The sequence below is a fragment of the Xiphophorus hellerii genome, chromosome 2 (genome assembly GCF_003331165.1).
Source record: "Xiphophorus hellerii strain 12219 chromosome 2, Xiphophorus_hellerii-4.1, whole genome shotgun sequence".
Lineage (NCBI taxonomy): Eukaryota > Metazoa > Chordata > Actinopteri > Cyprinodontiformes > Poeciliidae > Xiphophorus > Xiphophorus hellerii.
The window spans coordinates 23,827,121-23,852,530 of NC_045673.1; the positions used below are offsets into that span (position 1 = coordinate 23,827,121).

Below are 25,410 nucleotides of genomic sequence, written 5' to 3' on the forward strand. Positions count from 1 at the left end.
TTGACAGGAAAGTGGGTAATGAGAGAAGGGGAAGACCTGTGGCAAAAGTCACCAGGCCGGGAATCAAACCTGCGACGGCCACATCGAGGACTAAGGCCTCCATATGTGGGTTGTGCATAACCCCTGTGCCACCACAGGACATCCTGAAAACTAATGCTTGGTTTTGAAATAATTCTTCTAACTTTCTGTTGTCCTAAAGAACATTTTAAAATCTGAAAAGTCACTGTTAAAAGAAAAAAAAGGAGTAAATTTTCGCCACAGAACTCAAAAATTGTTTAGATTGAGCTCAGAATTTTTTTTGTTTTAGAAAAAAAAACCCAGCAACAATGAAGTTCCTGAGTTTGAAAGGCCAATAATATGTTAGGAAAAACTGAAATGTTGAGGTTAATCTCAGAAAATATCTTTAAAACTCACAACAAACAAGGAAATTTCTAAGCTTGGAATGTTGGAAATTTGCTAGAAAAAACCCTGAAATTTTTAGATCAACCTCAGAAATGTTTGAGAAACAACTCGGACATTTCTGACTTTCATTTCCTGATGGTTTTCTCAAGATAACGAGTTAATTTCCCAATGGGTTTCTAAAGTGACCAATTTAATCTCAATGATTAAATTGAGATCATTGCGTGTGTGTGTAGGTGTATGTGTGGGTGTGCGTGTGTGTGCTAAATCTCATTTAGTACACACACAAATCATATTGTGATGTCAAGATAACCGTCAGGAAAAATTATATGTGGAAAACTTTCACTCTTGGCTCAAGTTTAATACATCTTTAGCCTTAAATTGTTAATTTTTCTGAAAGAACAGGTTCACATCTGATGTTTGACATTAGATTATCTCTAATTAGCATTAGTAAAAAATTATACATCTAAGGCATAATTAATAATCACACACACCACCTGTAATATTTGGTTTGTACGAAGCACAGTGCTTTAGCTTCAGTGTACCATCGGCTTTGCAAAACACATCCTGGGAGTGAAGCAGCCTAATACCATGATGCTGCCACCACCATGCTCATCAATGCTCCAAATCTTAAAAGTCTCACTTTATCCTTCTTTCTACTGTGTTCCCAAAGCTGGGGTCCAGAAAATAACCTACATACCTAAAAAATAGTAATAAGAAAGCCTATGCATTTTTTAAAAAGTGCAACAGACAAATAGACTGGTTTTGAAAATAATAAAAGCAATATATTGGTCAATAAATTTGCTGCTGATGCTGATTGCGTTGCCATTGTGCCACTTTTTCTCTGACTCAGTACAAATACTTGCACGCTCAGGCAATAGTCAGGGTCACGAGCCTCTTCCATTTTTATTTTGTGGGCCAAAGGCTTGAAAATTAGCGAGCCACTGCTCTAAAAAGCAACAAATTAGCTGCTTGTAAACTTTTGAGATGAACCTCTCAGCAAAAAAAAAAAAAAAAAAGTCCCATTAGTATTTATTTATTCATTGTTTTTTTGTACAAATTATTTTTTTAAAAAAAGATTTAACTGTTGACACCAACTGTTTTGAGGCAGTAAAAACGAAGTTAACCTTTTACTGTAAGTTTTTATTTCCTGGAAGCCAAAAAAAAAAAAAAAAACAGCCCGAGGTGGATTACCCATGATGCCTTGCTGCAGCTTTAAAAGCCAGTGCTCCTGCGCTGCTCGCTGCAGACTGTGGACGAACAGCTGAGTGATGTAAGGTCCCTTCATGTAAACAAGCGACAACGACACTGAACTACCGACGGAGTTCGCTTCAACTTGCGGATGGTTAACTTATCTGTGGGCTCCCTGTTGAAACGTAGCTGTTCTGGTTGTCAAAAAGGACTTAAAGAGCCGAGTTTCCTCGAAGCTAGCATGCTGAACACAGAGGAAAGGTAGGAAGTTGGTTTTAGTTTTTATTTTTTTTCATGTGACCAAAGGTTAACCGCTGTTGGTGACTGTTTTTGACCGTGTCAACGCAGTTTTGTTTTTCGTCGCATTAACTTTTAAGGAAACTTATTAAATTGTTGAACTTGTTTGTTGCTCTCAAAGTAAACAGGCGAAATATCGACAAATAGCTGGAGGCGCTGTTCACAAACAAAGAAGCTACTTAAAGTCCGAGGAGGAAGGAACTCCTTTTTTCTTTTTTTTTACACTTTCACCAACAGGAATGAGTAGAAGTGGAGATCTAGTTGTTTTTTTTTAGTTTTCAGTGTGGTGTTGGATAGAAAGAAAAAGCCCTGAACCAGACTGCAACGGCTTCTAGTTTTGCCAAGTCGAAATAGTTTTCGGTGATTTTATGAAATATAGCAACAGCTTTCCTTTGGTTTCTCTCCCGTTTTACCCTGATGCCCAACTCTACGGTGATTAAGTCTTTCTAATTCATCAACCTATTTCTTAACAACACAACACAACATGCGTGTATATAAATGAAAAGTAAAATAACTTTGTTACTGAAACTGGACCCCCAAAATCGAGTGACGTAGCAGCGTACCGATCAGGATTTTGTGGCCGATGTCCGATTTTTAAAAAATTATTATTATTTTCCCCGAAAACGTTTTTGCTGCTGCTCCAAGTTGTAGCTAATTCAAAAATCTCTGAGACACATAAGAAGAAAAAGAACAGCGTTGATAATTTATTTGTAATCTTTCTGCTCTATGTGGTCAGAAGTTACTTTCAAATGAGTTAAAGACGAGTCAGGTGTGCAAAATTAAAACCAAAAAGACAAAATTAGATTTGACATTTTGTATAGGCAGTAATCTATATGCAATTCCCTCCAAAAATAATTACTTGAGAAATTACAAAATTCGACCAGCATTCCCAAATTCTGGATGTTCCATGAGAGGGCAGCTCAAAGCACGTCACACACGTCACGTGATCAACAAACCAACCTACTGCAAGTAGAATCATGATCCTCCAACTTATGATAATTCATGAGTTTGTTCATGAGTTATCGCATGAATAAACTTATTCACGTGCGATTTTTAATTACGATTCTTATTTAATGGAGACGCCGCAATTGCAAAATTGCGTCTTTTCAACATTAGTGAAATACCAACAATGTTCTTCGCACATATGTAATGGAAACCCAGCTAGTGTTGCACGGCGTTTGTCTTTTTAATACATCGCTTATGGCTCATTTTATTCATGGAAACAAATCCATGTCAATTTAAGATGAATAAACAAATTGAATTGTAGCCTGTTGTTGTTTTTTCCGCATTCCAAGACAGAGGTCCTATTTTTGTCCTCTGTGGGTCAATGTCCTGACCTGCAGCGAGGAGCGTGGAGAAGATAAATTGATGCTGTGACTATATTTGCTCCGCTGCAGTGACCCTGTCTGGTGAAGGCAGCTACTGGCCTACATCAGCTGGTTATATAACCCCGCTCTTTCTGACGGGTCACCTTTCAAACCATCACTGGAATGTGTGTGTTGACGAGTGCTGGGGCTCGTCACACACTTTGCAGGATAAATGATCTGTCCTGGGTTACCTGAGTGCTAGTTGGTGTCCCTCTAATTCACTGGCAGATGGAGCGCCTCGGCCGTTGCCGGGAGATTCGGGATTGAATTTTCCATCAGGGCACTTGGACGTCAACTGTGCCGAGCAGTTTCAGCTGACGTCTGACTCTGGAATCGTCAGTCTTGAGATGTTAATCTGCGTGGTCGGAGATCAGTGTTCTTCATGCAGAATGCCGTCTTCCTCCGGAGAATCCTCTAAACGCTTGGCCTTTTAGTCAGAACTACGAGTGGGAAATATGGAATTTCATTGCAATATGTTGTGGTGCTAATAAAGATGGTAAAAAACCTATTTATTACATTTTTAGGCGACTGTGACTGCATGGCACAGCATTCACAGCACCACAAACACAAATATTGTTCTTGGAAAAACATCTTCAAGAGTCAACTTGCTGGAAAAAGGATGTGATTTGTTTCACTAAACTGCACACAGTAACTGGGTTTAATCCGATTTTTGAATTGACTGATATTTAAAGATGCTCTTGTGGAGCAAACAATGGAGAGAATGGCAAAAATGACATTTCCAATCATATTGTCAGTTGTGTTTTGTTTTTTTTTATCATTAAATTTATCATGGCAGCGATGAATCAAAATTCTTATAAGAAATTTTTTACGATAAATACCCACCCCTATTCAGAACCCTGTGTTGAAATTTGAAATGTCTTTATTCATTTGACGGGGGCAGTTCACATAAATTAACATTTCTGTAAATGTACCAGAATTGACCGACTGATCAGTTTTTCATCTGTTGTCCCAGGACAATGATATTTGTCTTGTTAAAGACAAAAAACTAAGCTTATAGCAAAATAAGGTTAGCGTTACAATTTTGTCAAATACAAACAAATGGCGCTTCAGTAAAATTATAATGAAAAGCATAAGATGTCATTAAAAATAATTTTTTCAGTTTTTTGTTGCGCCATTGGTTGGACAACCATGCCCGTTTTAGTTCTGCTGTAACATGGAGTTGGTGGCGTTTCTCACCACAATATTCTTATTGAAACGCTGGTTGACGACAGAAACCATACAGCCAGAACTTCTGTTTTACTCCATCCAGTTTAACTTAGCTGGAGTTGTTACACAAAGAAAAATGGACAAGCTCATCAAAAGCTGCTGAAGACAAATTTGAGTCAATTGTACAAAATGTTGAAGGGCCACGAATATAATTGTGTAGTTGAGTTCCAGATGATGGGGCATTTCAGTCGACTTGTTTGTGTCTGACCAGTCGAGCGCCACCAAGGTGGGCCCAGGGGTCAGAGTCATGTGTTTTGGCAGGAATATGTCCATCCCTGCTCAGGTTTCACAGCATGTGTACCTTTCCTGTTTCTGTCGCCGTGTCTTTTCCGTCACGCTGCCCGGCTCTCTGTCCGTGGAATGGAGAAGGTCCGGTTCAGTCTCTGTTTTCTTTCCTGTGTGCGCCACCTTTTGTCGTTTGTGCTAAATCCAAAGCACTGTCCGGAAACGTCAAATCATTTCTGTTCGCAAACCGGTTGACATTCGGTCTCGTGCACCTACGTTCTTCCCCTCCTCCAGAGAACACGTCATTAATGTTTTGTCTTTGTGTTTGAACCCCATGCCCGGCTCTGTGCTGTCCGCCTCTCCATTCACGCCCCGAAACGATCCGGCTTGAATCAGAGCTCATAAAAACTCTCAGCTTCAGGAAGAGCAGCCCAGCAGTGGAAGCATTCGTCCCTCTTTCCCTCTCCTTCCTCCCCCCTTGCACAACGAGACAGTGACGCACTTGGCATCTCTCGGTCTCAACTCCCAACACACAGCTGATTAAATCCTCACTGGCATATTAATGCAGCTTGTGAATTTGCTTGGCCTTCACGACGGTACAGCCTGTCGCTCCATAAGTCAGACTTGAATATGTAACCCACATTCTGTTTTTAGAGTCTCTCGCTGAGTGCGGCGGGGCGGTGGCTGATGTCTGCAGCCGCTACGGGAGGGTGGGGATGGGTTCCTAAGAGTGTGACAGAAATGTCAGAGGACGACGAGAGTTTTGCCTTTCAAAACAACCTGGCATTTCCATCAAGGACGGTCTCCGTCTCTGAAAGGGAAGACGGAACCGGAGAAGTAGGTCTGGACATCTTGGCGAGCTCTCAGGTGGCTTCATCCATCTGAGTTGTACCTCTTGTCACTGGTGTCCTGATATCAGCTTGGCTGTTGAGATTGTTGTCCACAGTTTCTATTTCAGGTTATTTTAGACATAGAGCAATGCATCATGGTGCACTCTAATACCCCTTGACCTTTGTTGTTTTAGGGTACATTTAGCTATAGACCAACACAAAGTAACATGTATTCTGCTAAGTGGAAGTATGGCTTGCCATTATAGTCAACCCCCTTTATTCTAACACCCCTAAACAAACAGCCAGAGCCACAGTGGGACTGACTGATCTCATGGCGTATTCATGCATTCTGACGGCAGAAGTCAAAGTCCAGACATGAATACAATTGACAATATGTGGCAATATTTTAAAAGATGAACTAGTAGAGGCCTCAACAGAGATCCAGATGTGGTTTGATGAAGTCCTGGTTTTGTAGAAGTGAGTCGTAATTCACACCACACCGAACGTTCCTGGACATGAAAATAAAAGAAAATTCAATTTGGTCAAATTCCAATGAAATACACAGAAATTGGAGTTTGTAGCATGATAAAATATGGGAATGTTTTCTATTTTGTTCTCTATTAACAAAAACTGAAAAGATATGCTGTCTATTCACAGCAACAAAAACAGGATCAAAGTGAGCCATAATTTGAAAACCTCATTTTTCCACTGCACACTCTGCTGGTTTGTGCTGCTCAGGTCGTCCAGGTTACCAACCCGGTCGGCGGGGGAGACGGAGGCCACGCCTCCCTTCCTCCGTCTCACAGAAAGTAGAGATGTTCCTCTCTGGAACGTGACTTGGAAAGTGAGACGCAGAGTCAGGCGGCTTGTTGTTGACCGATTACAGTTTAATCCACAACATGTAGAGTATCTGTGGTGAGGCAGTGAAGATGCCACGGCCCGGCTGCTTCCAGCCACTGTCTGAAACTCAAAGCGCGGAGGTGTTCCCAAAAGGCCCACAAAGCTATTTACAGAGGTGTTTACGGATCAGGCGCTCGTTTGTGATACGTGCCTCCCAGCGCATGCACGGGCCATTTGGACCTCTTTGAAATGCAGTCATAATAAATCCTAGTCTTTCATGTCTGCCGGGCTCCTTGTAAACAAACAATCTGAGAGAGTGGACAGTGGACTGAAACCCGCTACAAAAAAATTATACGATTTGTGTACATTACACCATTGTTTGCAAAAAAAAAAAGTTCTGTAATTGGTTAGATAAGAAATACTTGAAACTATGTACAAAACATAACCCTGAACTTTAGACATGTAAGCTACTTTTAATAGAGAGATCTTGGACTTGGATAAAAGGTTGCTGTCAAAACATAGTGAGTAGTAAATAATTACATTTTTAAGAAAAGTTTTCACAGAATAAGACTTTGCAAATCAGAAGCTAATGTTCCTCTTGGGAAACACAGGTTCTTCCTGTTTGGTTTTATACTTAGTAGTTATCTCGTAGCAACGAAGGTCATATTCACAAATAGAAGTCTTTATAAAAACTAATATTTCCCTCAAATTGTTTATACACACACAGACACAGGATCATTTTCAGAAAAGTTTTTGTCCACATGAACCCACACAAATCCACTCTTTGGCATTGTTTTAAACATGCCAATCCCATAGGGGGCAGTGTAGCGCAAAGATAAAATCTATGTCAGCCGATCGGAATGCTTCACAAACAACCACAACTTCCTGTTGGGGACAAAACATGGCGCTGCGGGGCTTATTTGAACTACTTTTAAATACTGTGTTAGAATATCAAGTTAATAAAACACAGGACTGTTCATTGAGAATCATACAGAACTATTGCTGTATTTGTCGCAGGCTGTAATGCCTGATTCTCAGTTTTCCCATTTACACATGCAAACATAAATGCGGCATTTTCTCAAATCTACACTGAGAATATACATTTTTAGTGATTTTAAACCAAGTTTTCATATGGATGGAAGACCAAAATGCATTTATATATATTTGTTGTCCCAGATGTCCGGTTATGACTGAACTGGGCCTGAGACATAAAGTGGAAACTTGTTTCCTTCAGTATTGTAGGTTATTAGAGGTGTAAAACATCACTATTTTCTAAAAGAAGTGCTGCTCATGCCGGTTTTACAGAAAGTTGGTGATTAAACCACTGAAGTTCAGGAAGCATGTTGAAGAAAGCAAAGAACTAATATTGCCATTGCAATATTTGCTATTTTCATATTTCCCCACAAATAAAAAATAAATACGTTCAGAAAAAAAAAAGTAGTAGTTGATTCGCTGTTTGAAAACGCAACTAAACTGAGCTGCTGTGTCAGTGCGCCAACACTTTAAGTCCATCATGTGGCAACATTTTTTTGGGGGGGAAAAAGTGCTCATACTGCTAAAGTTGACATCGGTTTTGTAGCTTCTTATTTGCACTAGAGATATTTCAATATACTATTATTAATCATCAGTTTGTCTTTTTACTGCTGTTGTCGTTTTAGCTCAGGGTTTGAGCGTGTGGCTATTTTTTTCTTCTGTTGCGATGCTACAATGTTCTTAATGTGTAAAGGCTTTGCTTGGAGCTAAGTCATCTTCCATAGCTTTGTGATACAGCTGAGACATGAAGTGGTTCATCTGTGTTTTTTTTTTTTTGTTTTTTTTTGCAGTTCTTGGTTATCGGGGGCCTTGAAGCCCAGCTCTATCCCTCAGGCTCCGGGGCCTCTGTGGTGCTCCTGATGCCCCTCACCCACAGCTGAAGATCCCGGGTGGGCGAGGGACGGTCAGGGATCACTCTCACGCCGTGCTAATACACAAGGTGAGGCAACTGGAATGACCGACTTCATCTTTAAAGAGCCAGTATCATGTAAAATCAACTCTTTTTTTTTTTTTTTTTTTTTTAAGCTTTACATCAGGGCTGTCAAACTCCAGTCCTCAAGGCCGCAGTCCTGCAACTTTTAGATGTGCCTCTGCTGCACCACACCTGAATAGAGTAATTAGGTCATTAGCAAGGCTCTGGAGAACTGATCTACACAAAGGAGGAGACAAGGGTGTTACTTTGTGTTGCAAGTTGGTGGGGACAAAGAGGAGCGGGGGGTGTGAGGGGTTGGGGCGCAGATGCACCTACACTTACTGGAAGACCTTTTCTTTAGTGCTAAGAATAAAGCTAAAACTTCCATGTGAATGCCAGACTGTCTTATTCAATAAATTAGGATATATGTCCTGATCAGGCTTGTCAGATTAATAGTACCTTTCGAAAAATAATCTTTTAGGTTATATTAAACATACTACAAAATATAAATATGTTAAAACATACGTAATCTAATTAATCTATATAATGTCTTTCACTCGGTGATGGAATTACTAACAAAGGAACTTTTCAGTCATATTCTAATTTATGGAATGAGTCTGTATATTAGCTCTAACTTAAACACCTGCCCTTCTGATTATCTGTCAGAAACTCTATGTGGGTCGTCTTGTTTTTGTGTTAATTGAACCGAAATACTCCGAACTGCGCAGCAAGAGTAAATGTTAAAGTGATAAAAGTTAAGCTCGCATGACTAAACTACTCTCACTTTCTGTATATATTTTTTAATTAAAGCTTTTTACTGACCTGTGAAATGTCAGGTCATTTGGACCTTATCTTGCTATTGTAGTGTTGACAGTAAATATCAAAACTTTGCGTCCCTTTCTCAGATTCTTTGCTTATTGCGTCATTTCCCCCACCACCAATATTCCTGACTCAATGTAAAGCAACAGCGCATTTGACGCACAGCCACGGCGCACACAGCAAGTCACGTGATGTCCAATCCACTAGATTACTGAGCGGACTTGCCATTTACGTTTTACAAAGGAATTTTAAAAAGCATTACCTGTCTGTTAATGCTGTGAATACAACGTGCAGCTGCTGCCGAGTTACATAGATGCAGGCACATAAAGAAAAAAAGATACAGGAAATATTGGTGGGTCTGTCCCCTTCATACCAGAGTTGGTGGGGACATGTCCACACCAGTCCTTCAGGAAGTTACGCCTATGAAAGGAGGTAATTAAGCCATTTCATTCCAGTGTTTTGTACCTGTGGCACATCTAAAAACTGCAGGACAGCGGCCCTTGAGGACTGGAGTTTGACACTTGTGCTTTACATCATATTATTATCCCCTCATCAAAAACATACCTGGAGAGTTGCCTTAATTCTTTCATGCATATTTGAGAAATCCTTTAATCTCCCATGGCAACCATTCAGCTGTGCAAAACGCCTGGTTGGACCTTGCCCTGCCTTTGAGGCGCAGCTCCTCCTCTGAGCTCCAGATGCAGCTCCTCTAGACTAGCCACCAGCAATTAGCAAACATGGAGTGGAACTGTGTGAGCTCATTATATGAACTAGTTGTCTGTGAAACACTGGTAAAATGTTGTCAAAGGGTTAATAGAGGAGCCATGTTGTGATGACTTCCTGGAGGTGGAGTTTCAGAAAAAGGCGGAGTTTTTAAAGAGACAGAGGGCCAATTTCAATGCATTTAAATCGGGAATAAAAATTTTTTTCCTAGTCGTATTTGATATATACAGTATATACACGTCATTTTTATAACTGAATGCAACATCGTTACTTGATTATGCTATAAAATGTCACTATGCGCCTGGAAAACGCATAATACCTCCCATTTAATGCTAACTTAAAGCTTCATAGCATATCTGACCTGAATAAACATTTACCAAGGAGAAGCTCATTATTACTGTTGTTTCCTACAACATCTAAAAGTTGACCAATCAAAAGAGAGATGTCTGTATAGACTTTAATGTTTCTCTACAAGCTACATAGTTTTGCACGTGCTTTTCTGATCTACTTCAAGCTCTTCAGGTGATGATTGTTATAATTGTGCTGAGTGCATTATCCGTCAGAGGCTTTCATGACTCGCTGCACTCAACACATATTAGTAATGAGCTTTACTCTCATTTTTATTTATTTTTTTAGCTTTACAAAAAAAAGAACAAAGAATCTGCGTCATCCCAGCATTTAATGCCTCATTCACCTGGTTTCATTTGAACACAGTTGGATTTTACAACAGGAAGCAATTTTATTTCATTCCAATTCAAAGAAACGACTGATCGCTCAGCGAGCGAACGGCGTGTTGGTCTGAAGCTGCATCCCGACATGTGACCTGCCAGCCTGTGAAGGATTAGAGGCTTAGGATCAGACTCTTCAGTCATAACTGTCATTACCATCCTCATCCGCCGGTGAGCGTGCCGCCCTTTCTGCCCCGACCGGCTCTGGACACAAAGATCTGAATCTGTGTTATCCAAGGCAGAAGTCATTCTCTGACTGTTTTTTGTAGTTTTTTTATTTTATTTTTTTTATGTCTGTTTCTTTAAATAAAGAAGGCAGAAGTGGTCTCCTACACCGCATAATTGTCGTTATAGATTATTTTCAAAACTGCTGATAAGGCACTCTTGTGCTTCGTTTAAAAATATCACGACTACTTCTTCTTTGACTTTGAAATGACATGTTTCTATTGGTCCATAACTTGATCTTGAATCTTAAAGCTCCCAGAGTTGTTTGGGCTTAAAATATAGAAACTAGGACTGAGCAATAAAATCTTCTGTTTGTTTTTCATACTAAATCAGATTTTTTTTTTCTTCCTCTTCTTGATAAATTACAAAAAATACTTTCCAAAAGTGGCTGTTATTTCAATCCGAGAGTCATACGACGCAGCGTTAGGGCCAGGCAATGATATAATTATGAGAAAATTGTCATTTGCCGAAAAAGACACAATTTTACCCGAAAAAACATCTTAAAATAATGAGTAAAATGTTGTTTTAATGAGAAAAAACTTAGACTATCAGGGTCTGACGCAACTAACTCTTTCGAAATAGTCGTTTGCACAATCATTTCAAACTCCCGCTACTGATAACTAGAGGCTGATATGTCAAAGGATTATTATCTGGAAAACTGATATAGTGTAACATCACAAGATTCTCAACTTTCTCATTTAAAGTTTTTGTCCTTTTTTTTCATGTTTGAGTTCCTATAAAATTAGTTCTCTATCCTTCTAGTATTCTGACGTCGTCCTGGTATTATGACTTCATTCTCGTAATTAAAACTAAAGATTCCTGGCCCTACGGTTGTGTGGTAGAGTTGACCTGAATTCAAAGTGCAAACAAACAGAAGCTGTAAAATGCGCTTGTCAAACAAGATGGCCGCCCTTGCTTAACTTGCTGTGCTGACATCACTCTGAACTATGGAAACCCAAGGAGAGCATTGGTGTTTTAAAAAATCTATTATACTGATTAATTGATTTTATCAACTGATCGATGAAATATAATCAATAGAAACGCACCAGTAGTGACTATTAAAGCCCCCCATGTCAGTTTCTTTGTCGCTTTCCTGTGTTTCGTTGTCGACTCTGAGCCCGTCTGCTTGCCGCTCCCCCCCCCCCCCGGCAGGATGACAGGCTGACGGTGACGCAGGCCACCCCGGTCGGCGGGAGACCCTCTCTTCTCCGCTTCCACTACCAGCTGACTGAGCGCCGCTCGGCCTTCTGGGACACGGCGCTCTCCGGGGACAGCCTCTTCCTGGAGATCCCAGCAGGTTCGCTGGCCGAAGGGAGCAAAGAGGGGTACGTTTGAGAGCGCGCCCTGGGAAAGGCTGTGGATTGGGGTACTGTTCGCGACATGCTTTGATGGAAGTAGTTTCTGAAAGTGGTTTCAGAAATGACTTCTGGCAGGTAGCGTTGTGTTTCCTGGCTGTGTGTGTGGCTGTAACCCAATCCTGCTGCCAGCTCTGCTGCTGCCCTGCATTATGTAAAATTGCATCGCTTATGTAAAAGAAGACAGGGGGGAGAAGGGTGAGGGGCAACAACTTTATGCGTCATCACTGCCCATCTTTTCCTCGCTCTCCAACTTCGTCTGCCTCTGTCTCCAGGCTCACCACGCTACTGGAGTTCGCCGAGGAGAAGCTGAAGGTTAACTACGTCTTCCTGTGGTTCCACAAAAACAGAGAGGATCGAAGTAAGAAGCTCTCGTCATTTCAGAACTGTCATTTATTTTAGAGGCTGGCACAAAGGAAGGCACAGCAAGGAAACAATTAATCCACCTTTGAAATAGTCGCCAACTAATTTAGTCATCGATTAATCAAGTGTTCAAACTCTCTTTTTAAAAAAAGGCCTTTTGCTGAAAGAACAACACAGTCAGAGCATCAAATAAGCCAAGACTACAAAAAACATTTATACGTTTTGCATTTAAGATGAACACCTTTCCTTTTCTGTAAATATCTTCTATTCAGAACTTCTCAAGTGTTGCCTTCACCTGGAACAGATTTTGTAAAGGGAAAAAAAATTTACTGATATTTAGTCAGTTAATTGTAAAAATACTCAACTACAATATAGGTTGACTGCATGTGCATCCTTTGTTCTTTTTTTATTCATTTTTAGGATGTAATAAATGCTATTACATTAAAAAAAAAACCAAGTTTTTTAGTACACGCTATAATATAATAAAAATATTATTTAAAAAAAGATTTTTTTTTTTTTTTTTTACTTTTTCTTATGTATTTATTTCTAATATTGTACAAAATAAAATTGAGTGGTTACACAAAATTTCTGCAGAATGTGCCCAATTGGTTTTTTTTTTGTTTATTCGATTAATTGTCAAAAATAATCGATTTGCAGCCGCAGGTCCAACCGTGAAGTAAAAGGGAAAGGAACATGTTTATACAAACATTCATTAGATTTAGTGAGTTTTTCCAGTATGGGTGGTTTCCATGGCGACACTAAACCCCTTTTCCCCCTCCAGTGGTCATCATCAAGACGTTCCACTACATGGGCTTCGAGATGGTGAAGCCGGGCAACCCCATGGTACCAGCCCGACCCGATTTGGCCTTCATGGCTTACTCTCTGGACAACAGCAGCTCGGATGAAGAGTGACCGCCACCTCCCTCGCCCACCCCACACCTTCCCTCTCACCCCCACACCCCCTCCCGCACACCGACACACCTCCCAGTCTTTAGCCTTCCTTCTGACAGCAGTCGCGCCGGGCGGAGAGGTCTCTGTGATGCCGCTGCTTTTCTCCCTGAAGACGTCCGCAGAATGGATTAGCTGGGAGGGCTGCAGCTTGAACTAAGTCGTCACATTTAATTTGGCCTTCTTTTTTTTCCTTTTTCCTTCTCCTCCTCACTTCTTCAGTCATTTTCTCTCCACGGACGAAAGGAGGAAATAAACAACTTGCTCCGAAGTTTCAGCATATCCACTCGTCTGACATTTTCAACCGTTTTTTTCTAAGAGACTTTGGTGTGTCTTTGAGTGCTGTACACAATGCGAGCTATGATGCTAGGGGGTTTAAATGTGTATGGTTGATTTATAAATATATATATATATATTTTCTTGGCTTAATCTGTTACATTGAACATGTAAGCACACACTGACGGTTCCTTTCGACTTTCTGCGATATGTCGAGGCATCATTCCAGCGCGTGTCCCTGGCTCTGGCTTTTTGAAGGCATATATTTTATTTTTTTTTAATTTTTATTGTTTTTGCTACTTTTAAAATTTCACAAACAATCCCATCTTGGACTGAACCCACCTCACCCCATCGCACGATGATCAACAGGACGATCCTTAAAGCTTTATAACGATACGGCAGGTGCCTAAAGAGGAGAGTGCAATTTATTATTATTGTTATTATTATTATTTATTATTATTCTAAACTAATGAGTCTTATTAAAAAGAATGTAAAATATTCAGCCCATGCAAATTCAGACCTATGTTTTAAGTAAGCTGTTCTTATGATCATATATGCAAATATAGGGGGGGCGGGGAAAAAAAAGCACTGTAGCAAACCCACCGAGGATTTTTATTTTATTTTTTCCATCATTTTCTGTCTCAACTAAACACCAAAGAATTGTCTGTCGATGTGAACCAAATACAAGCTAATACTAACCTTGTGTTGTATGTCGAGCAAAGTTGGCCTACATTCCCCCCAAAGTGCACCGCCTGCGCCTCACTTTCCCTTCCACCTGCTCTGCTCTTAACCGCTACTGATTTGAGCCCCGACTATAAGCTGTTACAGATTAATACATGAAGTCTATCAGAGGTTTATTTTTTATCAATATGAACATTTTCTCTGCTGTTTTTTGTTTCTTTCTTTTTGTGATTGTGCAGGGATTTACCTTTCTGTTTTTGTTCTTAGTTAAACAGTTAGCAGCCGTTAAGTGACTATCCACACTTCTCAGATTTTTGTCTCTTGTGCGGAGGGTGTTTCAATAAAGGTTGTTAACAAAGGTCGTGGGTGTGGGTTTTTACTTGTACGTTGGTAAAGATGCAGCTTTGAGTTGTTTGAATGTGAAAAAATATCATTTTGTGTGATTCTTATCTGATGGAGCATTTTAAAAGCAGTGAATGATTGTCAAGTAGAACACGGGTAATGTTAGCTAAAAGCTGACTAGCTAATGCCAATATATCACATTAGCTTGTTAAGTACAGGCAGATGTCTATGAGTGGGTAATACTTGTTACATTCACTTGAGTAAATTTTTTTGGAAAAAGGTGGTACTTATAAAAGTAGTTTTACTGCACTGTACCTTTCTCTTTTACTTGAGTAATATAATTATTGCTACGTATTCATTTTGCCCACCCAAAATAAGCAGAAATATGACTTGCTGAAATCTGTGACAAGGCACACAGAGAAACGACACGGGACATAAAACAAAGTCAGCCAGTGAAATCAGACCCGCCAGTGAAATCAGACCCGAGCGGAACAGACAAATCACGAGGAGATTACAGCTTTTTTATTTTTATTTTAAATGATTATTTGTTGTTCTGTTCCAGCCAGTTGATAATCAATCTAGCTCGCCGCTGCTGGATCCTCTCCAAATGTGGCAATAAGCTCCCGGGACAGAAGAAGAAAGGATCCATTTCCAGCGCCTGAGCCAGAACACTCTCAGCTGATTTGTGAGCGTCTTGGAAACAGCAACCAATCTTTTTATAACTGTGTGTGTAGGTGGTGTGTGTGGGTGTGTGGGGGTGTGTGTGTGTGTGTGTGTGGTGTTTGTGTCCTGAAGGAGGAAAAGCTGTTCTGGGAGAGCTGATCTCTGGAAACAAAAACACACATCTCTATGAGAAGAAATATATGCTGCAGATCAAGACAGTGGGTCCTATTGGGGCCGAAGGGTCAGAATATGTCCTCTGCCGCTGGAGCATCGCTAACAGCATCACTCATGGTACCCTGGAGCTGCGCCACTAATCCCCTGAACTAAACAAGAGGCAGATAGTCCCCTTCTGGCCTTAATCTTACGGCCACTTTACATAAACGCACCTCGGAGGGAAAGGGGATGAGCGGTTCCAGCATCAGCTGCATCCTTTTCTCAGAAACCGTTCACTATCCTCCCTCCGATTTGAACAGTTAAAATTGGGCAGTTAATCCGCGCCGACGTTTCCATGTAAACGCACCGCCCTCTGCTGCCCCCTAAAGGCAGTTTAGAGTGGCCGATCCACATGGCAGGCTTTTTAAAATGTATTTATTTATTTATTTATTTATTAGCATTTTTGCTACAAACCAACAGCTCCAACAGCTACTTCTTCATCTGGGCCTAAAGTACTTCCTGAACCGTCTGGACATCTGTCCCCTGAAATAAGCAGATTTTCTAACTCGGGCGCTGATATTTTTGAAACACTTTAAATATGCATTGCGCAACTCCTGCCCAGCACACGAAGACCATCTGTCTGGCTGCGGGATATTTGAAGCTCTGATCCACAACGTCGGGCTCAAATGTAAAAAAAAACAAAAAAAAAACAACCACAGACATGGTTCAAAAAGAGCTCAGCATGCTGATGTCAGCGCGTGCGAAAAAAATGGAGGATTTATGGGTAATATGTGTTTGCTTATACAGCATGAAACCTGACCCTCCAGCTAGTCATAACTTTTATGAGCAGGAATAAAATCTGAAAACCTACATAAAACGTTTGCAGTAAAGTCGTTGCAAAAGAGCTCAGACCCTTAAAGCTGCAGTATGTAAGTTTTATAAAAGATATATATTCTTTGTTAAAATTGTCGCCATGCCGTGACGGTTTAATATGAGACAGATTGTCCGTGAAAAGTTCTGTCTCCTCCTGCACCTCTCCCGGTCAATCAGAGACAAGGAGGAGGGTCTTAGCGCTGTCAATCACTCCTGTGGACACGCTGATAAATATGCTAATGGCGGAGAAACAACTCATCATTACAGTAAAGCCTTTTATCGAACAAGGAGAGGCTGTATTATCAGATAGCATTTTACACACTGACTTGATTGGCAGCATTAAGACCCGCCTCCTGGCTCTGACTGGCTGCTTCTAGTTCGCACTGGGAGAGGGCAGAGGAGCTCGATTTTCTCACAGGTTATCTGTATCATACCATACTGTCAGGACGCTGTGACAGTTTCAACAAATGTGTAATAAACATACATATTTCTTATAAACGTTTAGCAAATGCTAGTCTGAAGCATATGTTTATTCCACATGACTTGGACCTTCACTCATTGTGAACGTCATGAGCCTTAAATATAGATCAGCTGTTTTGCTCGCATTTACCCAACATTTCTTTATCTGCGGTCTTTGGCTAAAGCTGCAGTTTACCAACAGGCTTATAGAGGATGAAAAACCAGGTTTTTCAGCAGTTTCCACTTTGAGATGTTTGAGAGGTGTTCGCTGTGGTCATCTCAAAGGAAATCCGGAAATCTTCCTCTTATCTCATTCTGGGGGCTTGGGGGAAGGGTCTCCACAGGAGAGATATAAAGTATAAACCTTTTGGACAAACAAATGAACGGTTCAGTAATATCAGTTTTGCAATTGGACGATAACTTCCGAGCATCTGTTCGCCAAACCGATTTCCTCCGCCGACATTGAATCGTTTTATTGAGAAATCTGATGATTAGGTCTTTTTCTGGTGAAACAGAAAACCCAGAGCAAAGAAAACAGAGTTCATTTTAACTTTAAAAAAAAAAAAAAGTTTTAAATGCATCATTCCAAAAATATAAGCATAGCTGAATTCACATTTTACAACGAAGTATTAATATGACTTTCCTCTCGTAATGTTCTGACTTTGTTCTCGTAATTTTATTTTATTTATTTATTTATTTATTTATTTGTATTAACCTAGTCCTAATACTCCATATGCTCGCTATTAAAAGCACATTTGGTCCTGACAACGTCAAGGAACCAGGCTTGTTATGAGGATCGCTCTCATGTTCAAAGGCTGTGCTGCGGCGCCATCTAGCGTCAGAGTCTGGAATAGCTGCAGTCAATGTCAGAAAACTCCAAATACAGGAATGTCCAAACTTTTCGGCTTGGGGACAATAATGTCAAGATGAAAGTAATCGGGGATCCACAAACTTTTGATGATTATGTGTTTTATTAATATGGCAACAACTGTTTTTTTTTTTTTAACCTAATAAAGTAACCTCACAATATTTTAATGAAACAACCAAGTAAGATTTCTGTCTTTTTTGTTCCAGGTGGTGGATTAAAACATGAGGTGTCCACTAATCGAGCGAGTTCTGTAGGTAACTGGTCACACTAACTTTAACTAAGAGAAATCAGAGTAATGGGTACTGAATACCAATTAACTAATATCAATAGTAAATAACATCATGAATTATTTTCTTTCCACTTTAGAACTTCTTTCCAGTTCTTTGTTTTAGTCTGTGATCTAAAATAAATTAAAGCATATTGAGCTTTGCTGTTTTGTTGCGGCAAAACGTGACACGGTTTAACCGATATCTGTGAGAACGTCACAGAAGTAATGTGCCACTAGTGGGATCAGTTTAGTCACAAACTGCTGGATAAATTCTTCCACCAGTCGCCATCGTCCATTTCTTTTTAATCAGTTGCCAGGTTACGGCGTGGCTGCTCCTGGATCTGCTGCGGATAGCTGCAGGGCGTTTACAATTATCAAATGATCGCATTTGCTTCTTTGCTACTCTTTTATTCCTCTGATGTGTTTGGTGGTGCAGCACCACTCAAATACTTCATAACCTACACTCTAGGTTAGGTCGTTCCCTAACCACCGGGGAGCGACAGCCTCGTTATTCTAAAACCTCAATTTGATAGGAAAACAAATGTTTGGTTTTTTTTCAAATTATTATTTTTAAGATAAGATATGTCATTGTCCACTCTTCCGTTGCCTAAACCAGTTGAATTTTCTGTCTGCAGCCTGGTGTAAGTTTCCCCTCTTGTTTGCATTTTGGTTTTCATTTGTGTTCTCGGTTTGCTTCATGGATCTTCATTATTGCCACTTGAGTTTTTTTCCTCATCAGTAGATTCCTCTGTGTTATCGATGGTGGTTAGGTCATATAAAATTAGTTCATTCCTTCGTTTAGCTTTGTACTTTTTCTTGTGTTGTGACTGTGCCTTTCAGGATTTGTTCTAATGTTTGGCTTCTTCTCCTTTGGGTTTTCTGTCTTCATTAGTCTCTCTGAAATTACTAGATTACTCATCACAGTTAGTCAATCATCATGACAGGTTCTTCTTATTTATACTGAACTTGTTCAGTTAGCTATACCATTGACACTTATTTATTTGATTCCTAATCAAACTCAGTTTGATTCCTAATAACATTTCAGTTTGATTAGAAATCTGTGACGCAAATGAAAACCGGCCCGGATTTGGAATTTTTGTGAGTAAAAGTATCTTTTCATATGGAGCGTCCAGAGTGACAATCATTATTATTATTATTAGTATTATTATTATTATTAATAATTTATTTTTTTATTTTTTGTTACATTGAAGGAACAAGCGTAGTGTGAGAGCTTCGTTAGCTTTAGGGAAGAAAAACATGACTAGGAACTATCAGTCATTCTTTATTGTTGGTTGGACGGCGTTAAATGACAGCATTAAACAAATCTGCATCTGGATTAGCTGACTTTTTCTTTTTCAAAAAAAAAAGCATTTATTAAAAAAAACCAAACAAACATTGGCATCATATATAGTTGATTAGGGTGTGTGTGTGTGTGGGTGGGTGTGTGTGGGTGTGTGTGTGTGTGTGTACCTCCTCTGATTTCAGGGTGTGACTGGCAGGTGTGTCCTCACCCCCAGAGCTGGTCGAGTCCAATCAGGAGGAGTTTCAGAGGCGCGTGCGTAACCCCGGAGGCGCGTACCAGATCGTTGTGCTCCTGTGACATAAAGCCCGGCTAATGCCAGCTTCCATATTTCACTTTTTGTTACACATTTTTGTGACCCCTACAAGGATCCACCGTTATCGTCCAGCGGAGCTCCGCTCTCCGGCACTACACGAGGCAAGTGTCAGCACCGTTCTTCCCGCTCACCAAAAACATTCAGTGCATTTATTTTACCCCCTTTATTGCGCATTTAGGATGCTTTCTGCAAGTTCAACCGATCAGTGAGCTCGTGTCCACCTGGGCCTTTGAGAAGTTACTCCGATCCGTCCTCAACCGTAGAGTTTCGTTTTCTTTGCACAGCCAGGCAACCATTGATCTAAGCCGGTGGTCTGCAACCTTTTTAACCTAAAAAAAAAAACAAACAACAAAAAAGCAACAACAACAAAAAAAAGAAAATTATTGTGAGCCACAAATGTCAGTGGAGTTTTTCGTGGGAAAAAAAGGACATTTTATATATTTAGATAAATATCTACTTCAAGAAATTTGTTGTCATATTTTGAAGAACTATCATTGTATATCTATTTTAGGATTTAAAATAAAGGTAAACATAAAATTGAGCAAAAATGAAGATGGATAAATTTTGGGGGTGAGGAGGTGGAACGTGATGTAAAATAATAATAATCATAATAATAAAGCACATAGATTCCAACCTAATAACGAGAGAAGCGGATTAAAAGCATATTACTGGTTCCTTTCAGTGTCACTCTTTGTGGGAAACTCAACGCAAATACTGCCGAGAAAATAAACTGTTACAAACCTGCATTTGTTATCATATGATGTTTTATGTTTTAATTATACTGTATGTTATTATTAAAACATAAGAGGCTTCTTTTTACTTTCTAGCCAAACACATTAAAATGCTTTTACGTTTAAAAAAAAGAAAAGGCATGTACATTGAAACTACTGAATACTTTAAACATGTTTATAAAATAAGTTATGTTCAGACAAAAAAAAAGAAGAAGCATGTTTTAATGTTTCCCCCAAAAGCATTTGAAGCAGTTTTTAGAAATAAAAACACTTTCGACATTTATTTTTTTTCCCCCCCTAATTGCTTAAGAGGAAAAGACAATAGGGTTATGGTTTACAAATACTGATTGGATACCACTGCAAAAACATAAAATCTCACCAAATATTCTTTTTGATCAAACATTTTCAAGTGCGCAAACATTTTTGTGCACTTGAAATAGGACAAAACTAGCTTACGATGAACTTTTCAGCAAGATGTAAGAGCTTGTTTTAAGTCAGTAATTCCTTAATATTGATGACAAAGTGCTAATTCAACTGGCAGATAATTTCACTTGTAGCAAGATATTCTTCCCATCTAAGGGTTAGGGGCTAGCCAATGAGATTAGAACTTTTTCATCAATATTAATGAATTATCAGGTTAAAACAAACTCCTACATCTTGCTGAAAAGTTCTTTTGTAAGTTAGTTTTGTCTTATTTAAACGATATTTGCACTAGAAACTAGACAAAAAAATACAACCCCTTGGTAATAGTTGCCAATACCAGCTACCGCCTCTTGTTATTCCACGAAGCTTCAGTCACCTTTTCAGACTGAGCGTTGAAGCCGAGGGGGCCCCTCACCTAGCCGAGTGTAGGATTCCAGCTCTCGGGGGCCCGAAGGGAGGATTTCCTTTTCAGTGTGTCTGGCTGGTAAATATGTCACCGGGCTGGAAGCCGACACTGCGAAAAACAGGTGGAATGTTTTCAAGGCCGCCGCAGGAGCGCGGGCCATGTGTTTCTTCCCTCACACACTCCAAGGTAGAGAGGGTCAATCCACTGCCTGGAGAGGTGTTGTCTGTCAAGAGGCACTCTTCCTGCCTGGAGGGGGGTTTTCATCTGGGATCTGCTGCTAAATCTTCTTAAATTGGATTCACCGCGTGGACTGTATCAGTACAATAACAACAAAAAAAAGGGGGGATTTATTTCACGAGAACATCCCAAAGTGAGGCGACACTGACCTTTAAATTGACTGAATCCATTCTGACAGGAAGGTGTGTTGTTGGAAAGCGCTGTTGACTCACAGCTAGCTCGTTATCACCATTCGCCTGGGGGAGGAAGAACCTGTTACTCACTCTTGTAACGAAGTTACACAAGAACCCTGCAGGTACGAAAACAAAAATAGATTGGCGTGTGAGGCAATGGACCGCATCTTCAATAACGCGTGCAGTTTTCTTTTTATTTTATTTGGCAGTGACTCATTCCTACCTTACAATATGAGTGGGCTGCTTTGAGATTCCTCGACTGTATGACACGGGCCAAATGCTAGCAGTTTGCACATCCTTCATTGTGGTTTGATGACTGGTGTTCTTGGATAATGGGAATAAATGGCCATTACACGTGGAAATATTAACTTCCACCTGTCTATCCATTGGATATACTTGCTCATCCTTGTATGTTTTGGAGTGGGACGGGTGTCCGTCTTCACTAATCATTGGGAGGGAAAGGAAGATGCTCCCTGAAAGGGTCACCAGTTCGTCATGAGACAACGCAAAGACATAGAGGACAGACAACCATCCTCAAACACACACTTGTAAGGGCAATTCAGAGTAAATAATGCATACTTTTGGACTAACACAACAGTTTCAGCAATGAAGTGAGAGGCCAGGTACAATCCCAGAAAGGGGTAAGTCACAATAGACCTCCAAACATCATGTTGGAGGTCTATATAGAACAGCATGTAGAGAGAAATGGAATGAAATGTTTCTCCATGGCTGGACACCTCCATCTGTCATCACATACCAAGCAGAGTAAGAAGTGTTGGCCTGAACAGACGTTTCCACTGCTTTACCGCTGCTGGACTCTGCCTCAGTGAGGTGTGAGGACTCATGCCTCTCTGTCTGGGAATCCAAAAGATGTTTTCAGGAGATGCACTGAGCCCTACATGGCCCGTTTCTACTAGCAACTACTCAGTTCTAAAGGTTTTTCTCTAGAAACAGCTAAATGGCACCAGCCCCTATTTTAGGACCTGCTCCACCGCCTGAAAATGCAACATTAGAGGACGATAGTCTCTGATTGGCTAGGAGGTGGCGACGACTGATAGTCCGGTTCGATGTTTTCAGCTGCCGCCGTTCGCTTTCACACTAACCATCCAAACTAATTGAAAAACCTGTTCAGCCACCTCACCTGTGGTGGCGCTGCATCAAGAGCTATCAAGGCAAATGACACGAGAAGGACTTCCTTCTTCACGAAAGGTAAACAAAAGTGGAGTGGCATCAGATTTGAGCGGCGGTAGAGTTTCTCTTTTGTCTTCAGTAAAAGACCACAAGACATTTTTTCCCTCTAGTGACTCTTGTGTTTGTTTTGGTTCTATTGTCTATTGTCATAGCAAAGCCGTTGGCTTCATTGAGCCCAAAAATATACATCACAATTTTCCTTTTTTTAACCCACACATCCTGTCTAAATTTAGTATGAACACAGTTGCTAAAAGTCAGACTTAGTTTGCCAATTTGGGCTACCTTAGTAGATCAGCTCATTTAGATATGTCACTTTTCAACCACATTATTTAGCGGCAACGGCAATTTTGTCTGATTTATTTCTTTTCAACAAAAAGTTTCTTGGGAATAGGAGGAGTTGTTTAGGCTTAACCCGAGAATAAAAGAAATAAAATAAATAAGTCAGGTCGTAAAAACAAAAAAGAATAAACTAATCAATTCATGTGGCCTTGTTTTGCCTTAAACACAAATTTCCCAAAAGACCCAAAACCGCCAGAAGTGGCGCTCTAAAATGAGTCCTGATGAGACGAAAACAAACAAGACTAAAAGGGGAGAATGGACCGTGTGAATAATATCCCTGAAAATATTTCTTCATATCGCAACAATTTTTTCTCAATTCTGACATCTGGTTTTGTTGCCTGAGCCCCCTAGCAAAACACATTTTGAACGCGTTTCATTCTATCGTCAAGCTAGTGTCATGCTAGCTCCATGCTAGCTCCACTCTTATGATGCCGTCTTTGTTGGTAATGGTGTTTAGAATCCTGCTGGGACGTCAAAGAGACAGTGCTTCTTCCTCATCACCTCTTTGGGATGAGTCCATATGCTTCAAACCCATTAGCAGGCGGTCATAGTTTAACGGCGGTCGTGGATGTAGCTTACAGACAACAGCCTTGACTGTTAGATGGAAATGGTAAATCAATAGCAGCGCCCTGTGTTAAACTCCAAGCGTTTGCTTAGTTATCCATCTTTCCATCCACTCCGAGCTGAGCTGTTACAGCTTTGTCATCTTGTTATTTATTTTCTCAGTGGCTGACGGTCCTTTTGCCACTGTATGCCACGGAAATCCATCCATCCCTTCATCAGATTGATTTTTGTCCCGGTGGCAGTATCCAAAAGTCCCATTCAAGAAACGAATGTCAGAATTCATGACTCCTCGGATGTTCTGATGTGGGGCCTGAAGCAAAAATGTGAGGTGAAGGATTGACACCCGCGTTTGCATAACTGACAACCACAACCCAAAGGCAACACGTTGGAGATGTTACAGAACCGGTCCTGGGAGACACTCCGCTACTGTGGCATTTCACATGAATGTTTGCATATAAATACGTCCACCATTGACTCCTTTAGTATAAACAACAGTATGCCGTCGTCCGGAGGGTTCACAGTCACTCTCAGTCCGTTCCACTGCAACCGTTTTGGCGATTATAGGCAGCAGACGTTTCTCCATGGACTCAACCGTTTTGTCCGTCACACACCAAAAAGCAAGGAGGTGATACTGGAATATGATGTGTGTCTGCACCGACAACCGTTGTTCACTGTGATGTCACTGACGAATGCGAGCACGTGTTTGATAGTGATCGAAAAACTTGGCCTGGTGGGTCATTTTAGGCTGAAACTTAAATTAGGGCCATGTCTGGTGTTGGGAGGTTCAGGTCAACACCTGGTTCTGGTTCAGCACCTTCAGCGGCAGTAAAGCTGGCATCGTTTTGGTACTGTACAATGTCTGATCAATTCTTCTCTCTGATAAGTTGTCAGCATGAACGGTTTATGAATTCAGATTCCACACTTACTTCAAGAAAAACAATGTAATAATAAATCAGTCATTTTGTACCATGAAATATGATTCATAGTGTCACTGATGTTTTAAACATACATTAAATTCTTTCTTTTGATTCAAGCAATGGGTAGATAAATGAAAAAGGCCATGTTTAGGGCATTTAAACTTATAATGTGGCCGGAATCAGAAGCGAAGGTAAACTGAGACCCAGCTTTGACTCATCAGGCCGGCAGGGGGCGGCAAAGAGCCCCTGAGATCACAACATCATGTAGAGTTACAAACTTCCAGCCAATTTAATAATTAGCTTAGTTTGGAGCAGTTTTGACCGTTTCTGAGAGTCTCTTTACAAATATTTAGAGATAATTTAAAATTTAACTTCAAATTGCTACTAAAGTTTAAGATAATTTACAAATGTACTCAATTAAATGATCTTTGCTGTTACGTTCCAGGCTGTAATGACTGCATCTAATGTCTACTTGTCATGCTTTTAACCCGTGTCAACTATATAAAAAATTATGCTTTTCTGTAGCTGTAAGCCCAGTCTTAAGCAAGGAGAACAAACCCTGTCATAGTGTCAAGTAATTGAATTGCTACAAGTTGCAAACTATCAAGGTTTTACGCCAAAACTCTAAAATTTTTCCAATTAAGATTAAAAAAAATAATAATAATAACTTCTTTTCCTCTAAATATGTTTGACCCAGAACTCCCAGTTTTAGGCTCACCTGGTTCAAATTCTGTAAAGAACAAATCAT

The 25,410-nt window shown here is 40.3% G+C and overlaps 1 protein-coding gene across 1 annotated transcript; it reads left to right on the top strand.

Annotated features, from left to right (window-relative positions):
• The first annotated feature begins 1,627 nt into the window (after window positions 1–1,627).
• oaz2a (ornithine decarboxylase antizyme 2a) lies at window positions 1,628–14,799 on the top strand. The gene is given in 6 exon segments (XM_032589273.1): window positions 1,628–1,851; window positions 8,200–8,266; window positions 8,268–8,348; window positions 11,969–12,141; window positions 12,447–12,532; window positions 13,316–14,799. Coding segments are annotated over 6 exon segments (648 nt in total). The 5' UTR covers window positions 1,628–1,741; the 3' UTR covers window positions 13,447–14,799.
• The last annotated feature ends 10,611 nt before the right edge of the window (window positions 14,800–25,410 follow it).